The sequence below is a fragment of the Galeopterus variegatus genome, unplaced genomic scaffold (assembly GCF_000696425.1).
Source record: "Galeopterus variegatus unplaced genomic scaffold, G_variegatus-3.0.2 Scaffold3228, whole genome shotgun sequence".
Classification (NCBI taxonomy): domain Eukaryota; kingdom Metazoa; phylum Chordata; class Mammalia; order Dermoptera; family Cynocephalidae; genus Galeopterus; species Galeopterus variegatus.
The window spans coordinates 167,625-172,626 of NW_007729339.1; the positions used below are offsets into that span (position 1 = coordinate 167,625).

The window sequence follows — 5,002 nt, forward strand, 5'->3', positions numbered from 1 at the left end:
ATATTCAGGGTTTGCCTCCCGTTGAAAATGTAAACAGAACCCCGACCACACTACCTGTATTCCTCCCCAGAAAAAAACAGGTCTTTAAAAGACTCTCCTTGTGCTCAAAACTGCAGACCCATCCACGTTGGGGAGTTAGGGACGTTGATGTCTATTTTGTTCCAAGCCCAAATGCAAGTTTCCAGCCAGCACCTACCAACAAGCCCGGTTTCAGCTTTTCCTCGGCCCCTGTTTTCTCTGCCTTAAGACGCTCTGCTGAGGGCGTCCAGGGAAATTGACCCCTTACTAGGAGAAAGAGCGGACCCTGTACGAACTCGTTTCTCCTACCGCCCAGCCTCGGCAAATGTTTTAAAAAAATTTTTTTTTTCTTAGTGCTGCTGCCCACGTCTCCATGGTTAGTGGCAGGCAGGACCTGGCCCCGAGTCCAGGGCAGCACCAGCGTTGGGCGCTCTCGATTCACGCTGATCTCGTCTTCCAGCCCAAGCCACGTAGCCGGCGGCCGGAGACTGCCGGCAGAGAAAGAACCGTCTTCTTGCGTAGGACTCAGCCTGTCTCCAAGGGGCCATGCCTGTGGTGGAGTCACTGGTCTCCCTGCGGCTACCGTGGCCAGGCCCCGCGCTGCCCTGGCCCGCGCCGGCTTCTGCACACACTGCCCTCTAATTTACAGCCTGCGGGCTCCTGTTGACACCCTTTTCCACACCAAACTCTATCGGGGCAGAATCCTCATTTACACATCAGCCTCCCCTCACTACTCGGGGCCGAGCCTCAAGGGTGATTTCGGCTCCTGCCATTGACCATCTCTCCCCGCCCCCTCGCCGCCTGTGGCCTTCTCAAGATGCTCACGCCACGCGGGCGCCGCGGCTTGGGTGCCCCGCGGCCCGGGGACTTACGAGTGGCGATCCGCTTTCCGTTATAATGCGTTCAAGATCACCAGGACCAGCAGTCTAAACATCCACGAGCCGTCCTCCCGGCCTGCCTCTTAAACTGGCGTTTAATGGTTCCCTTCCGATAACTAAACCTGCTTTCCACAGATGCCCGCTTTTATGGGGAAGGCAGGAATGCAGAGATATATTTATATGTTTGTTCATAAAAACTGGAAAATAAGCTCTGAACACGCTGTAAAAAATATTCAGTTACTTACCAAACAGGCTAGTTAAACCAGGGGGACACCGATCCCGGCCACACCATAGATTCAGGGAACCAAGGTGCCCGCACTTTGAAAGGAGCGGCGCAGGACTCAGAGCATCAACAGTGCCTTCGCCGAACTGCGCGAGTGCATCCCCAACGTGCCCGCCGACACCAAACTCTCCAAGATCAAGACGCTGCGCCTGGCCACCAGCTACATCGCCTACCTCATGGACCTGCTGGCCAAGGACGACCAGAACGGCGAGGCGGAGGCCTTCAAGGCGGAGATCAAGAAGACAGACGTGAAAGAGGAGAAGAGGAAGAAGGAGCTGGTTAGTACCAGGGGGCAGTGGGCGGTGGGAGTGCGGGCCTCAGGGGACGGGTGCTCCCGGCCTCTTTCTCATTGGGCTGAGAAATGGCATCCCGCGTTCTCTGGCCGCTTCCCGCGCCAAGGTTGTTTGCACCAGGTTGTGGTACGGACAGTTTCCTGTATAAGCAGAGGAGACGGGGGAGGGTGTCAGCAGGGAAAGGATAAGGTTAAGAGGGGTGCTTCTCGCCGGTGATCTTTCCTCTGGGTTATCGCCGCTCCCCCGGGCACTTAGGACGGCCTTGCAAATTCCTGGTCCTGATCAATCTCCGGATCGCACTGGCCCAGACTCCTAATCCCGTATCCGTTACAGCCTTCGTTTAGCCTCCAATCCGCTCTTGCTTTCAGATATCTAAAATAAGTAGCCCAGAAGCTCTCTATCCCGATTATTTCATTACTGATCGCTTTTCCCCTTCCCTGAGAATGAGGCTGCTGCTCATTGTGAGCTCTAAGAGAGTCTTGTGGTTGTTCTTATTACTATGCCTGGAAGAAGTAAAGGTAAACATAAAATAGGTACTTTTAACTCCAAAGTACAGCTCAAATTTTTCTTTGGCTGACTTTAAAATGTAATTTCCCAGATGAATATACTACATGGATATTTCTAGCTTTATTTGAATGAACCTGTATACATTTTAAGACCAAAAAAGTTAATATTACTGTGGTCATTGTTATTAACAGTAACATGAAGTTATACGCAGTCGTTTAAAGTTTTCTCAGGTTCCTACCAAATGCCCATAGGACGATGATTTTCAGGACAGGGCTATCTCCAGGAAAGGCCTGGAAAATAATTCCATTTGTCGAGTTGTTCTTCTTTGGGGCCTGCAGCCCTTTGGTCGCTGAACAATCCAGTGACCTCCCAAAAAATCAGTGATTACAGAGGCCTTGGAGGAGAGGCACTGGTGAGACAGAGGCCCACGCCAGCCCGGAGGGGCTTTCGCCCCAGTTTTCCTGGAGCACAGATCCGAGATTTCTACTGAATACAGAGAAAACAGATTTAGCACCGACCGCACTCCCGCCCCTACATCTGGAATCAGAAAAAAGGCTCCCAGCTCCTCCATAAACGACTCGAAAAAAGACGGTTGTTTATAAACTTGACGATCCGGTAGTTGAGCCTTGCAGCACGGAGGCCTCGGCTGCAGCTAGGGCAGTGCAAACCTTCATAGCTTTTCTGCAGGGGCTGGGACTTGGAACTATCCCTCCTCCTGTCCTTTCCTCCCTCTCTCACTGTCTCCTCTGGCTCAGGAAGCGCTGGGGGGGTGTGGGACCAGGTATCCTCTCTGAATTTTTCTCTTTCCACTTTTCTCGCCCTCACCTCCCCAGAACGAAATCTTGAAAAGCACAGTGAGCAGCAACGACAAGAAAACCAAAGGCCGGACGGGCTGGCCGCAGCACGTCTGGGCCCTGGAGCTCAAGCAGTGAGGAGGAGGAGGAGGAGAAGGAGGAGGAGAGCGCGAGTGAGCCGGGGCCGAGGCGCCAGATGCAGACCCAGGACTCCGGGCAAGCCCTCTGCGCTCCGCTCTGAGGACTACTTGCATTTGGAATCATCCGGTTTATTTATGTGCAATTTCCTTCCCCTCTCTTTGTCCCCCTTTGAAGCATCCGATCCCCACCCCCCCTCCAAAAAAAGTGGATATTTGAAGAAAAGCATTCCATATTTTAATATGAAGAGGACACTCCTGCGTGGTAAGGGATCCCGTCGTCTCGTAGATTCTGTGTGTGAATGTTTCCTTTTGGCTGTGTAGACACCAGCGTTGCCCCCTGCCCCCCACCCAACCCCTTCCAGATAAAGAGAGCGGACATTAGTGCATATGTGAAGTGTATCTTTAGTACTTGGCCTTTGGATATAAATATTCCTGGGGATTATAAAGTTTTATTTCAAAGCAGAAAACAGGGCCGCTAACATTTCGGTCAGGGTCGATATCTAGTGCTGTCGTTTCATCTGTGGTCGTTCCCTATTCAAAGATGTTTCCAACAGCTACTTGTTTTGTGCACTTCCGTCCTCTAAAGCTAAGTGGAATTTAATTAATATTGAAGGTGTAAACGTTGTAAGTATTCAATAAACCACTGTGTGTGTTTTTTTACAAAAACCCTAATCTTTGAATAGTTGATACCTCAAGAGAGTTTTGAAAACAAATCTGTTATACTTTTTTTCATAATATTTAAAATATTCAGAAGTAAACTAAATTATCATGATTGCCTCTAATTTTGTTTTAAAGAGTCAGTGGTTGCAACCAATCGACATGACCTGCAGTCCACGCAGGGTGAGGAGATGCTTTTAAAGAGACGTGGCCTGGGTGAAATCCTGCAAAAGGGCCTGGGCTCTGTGTGAGCCGTGTCTCCTTCCCTCCTCCCCTCAGCTCCCAGGATAATGCTAAGAGGTCTTTAGCACGGGGGGGTCTGGGCTGGAGAACGGCCTGTAGTTTGCTCAGAAGATGGAAAGGTGTCCTTGTTTTTCTGAAATCAATCAGATGCTGTTCGGTGGAATTTTTTGTTTGGAGAGCACATTTTCGGTGGAGGAGGTGTGAGGAGGATCCCAGGCATTATTAAAGCCACAGGAAAGTCTGGGGTGTTTAATTCAAAATATAGGGCTTACATTCAAGAAAGAAGAGAAGAGCGAAGGTTTTGCTTGTAGCCTAGATCGGGGGATTCTTATCTGAGTAGGCTGGGTGAGGAGGGAGGGGGCCTTTCCAAAAAGCCCATGATTAGGTAACAAGGAACTTTACGTCAAGTAAGAAATCGCGAACAAGACCACGGATTTAAAGGGGCTGAGGGGTGGGTTAGATTTACAAGGAGTTGCAGGGAACTCAATATTAACTGTGCGGTGTCTGAAGTCTAACCGGCCGCAGCCCAGCGGAGCAAGCGGCACCCTCCCCAGGCTACCGGCTGCCCTAGGGACTTCTCCCAGTCGGAGGTTTTGGTCTCCCCCAGTCCCAGCACGACCCGGAAGAAAGTCCCTGCAGCTTTCTTTGCCCGAGGACTTGGCTAGAGTTTGAATCTCTGCTCTAGAAACTAGAGGAATTGAAGTGTCATGAAGAACTGACTCTGCAGGCTGAGGGGGAGGGGACAGGAGGGGGAGGAATGGGGGGGGAGAAAGGTGAAACGTATTAAAAAGCGGTTTATTTCATGAAACGCCACGTATATAAATCTGGTGTTGGAGAGGCTAGCCAGAGGGTTTCCATCTTGAAACCCATCCTCGGGCTGATGTTCGCACCTCGGCTGCGGGCACAGACCCTCCTGCGGGTCTCCCTCCCAGGGCTCCAAAGGGCTCCCAGGCCTCCGTGGGTGCCCACTCCGACCCCCGCCGCCTGCAGCGGGTTGGATTAGGCCCAACGTAGGCGAATTCGCAAGTGCCCCGAAAGAGAGACCAGCTAGTGGCCCTGCGGACTTCTGCGGGTGGCTGACAACGCGAGGGCGAGGGGTTAGAACAACTCGGCCAAAGCGATCTGAACTTTCTCCCCTCGGGTCAACCGGCGCTGGGCCGACCTGGTGGGCGCGGGGCTATGTTTACAG

General features: G+C 51.8%; 1 protein-coding gene across 1 annotated transcript; it reads left to right on the plus strand.

Annotated features, from left to right (window-relative positions):
* The first annotated feature begins 391 nt into the window (after positions 1–391).
* Positions 392–3,294, plus strand: HAND2 (heart and neural crest derivatives expressed 2). The gene is made up of 3 exons (XM_008584335.1): positions 392–610; positions 1,224–1,457; positions 2,813–3,294. The coding sequence occupies exons 1-3, from the start codon at positions 392–394 to the stop codon at positions 2,909–2,911; spliced, it is 552 nt and encodes a 183-aa protein (XP_008582557.1). The 3' UTR covers positions 2,912–3,294.
* The last annotated feature ends 1,708 nt before the right edge of the window (positions 3,295–5,002 follow it).

Bases quoted from the DNA above. Each gene is read 5' to 3' on its own strand.
- HAND2 (XM_008584335.1), top strand. From the start codon at position 392: ATGGTTAGTGGCAGGCAGGACCTGGCCCCGAGTCCAGGGCAGCACCAG. The intron at 611-1,223 runs GCCCCGCGCTGC...GCACTTTGAAAG, and splicing joins CCTGCGGCTACCGTGGCCAG to GAGCGGCGCAGGACTCAGAG. The intron at 1,458-2,812 runs GTTAGTACCAGG...TCACCTCCCCAG, and splicing joins AGAAGAGGAAGAAGGAGCTG to AACGAAATCTTGAAAAGCAC.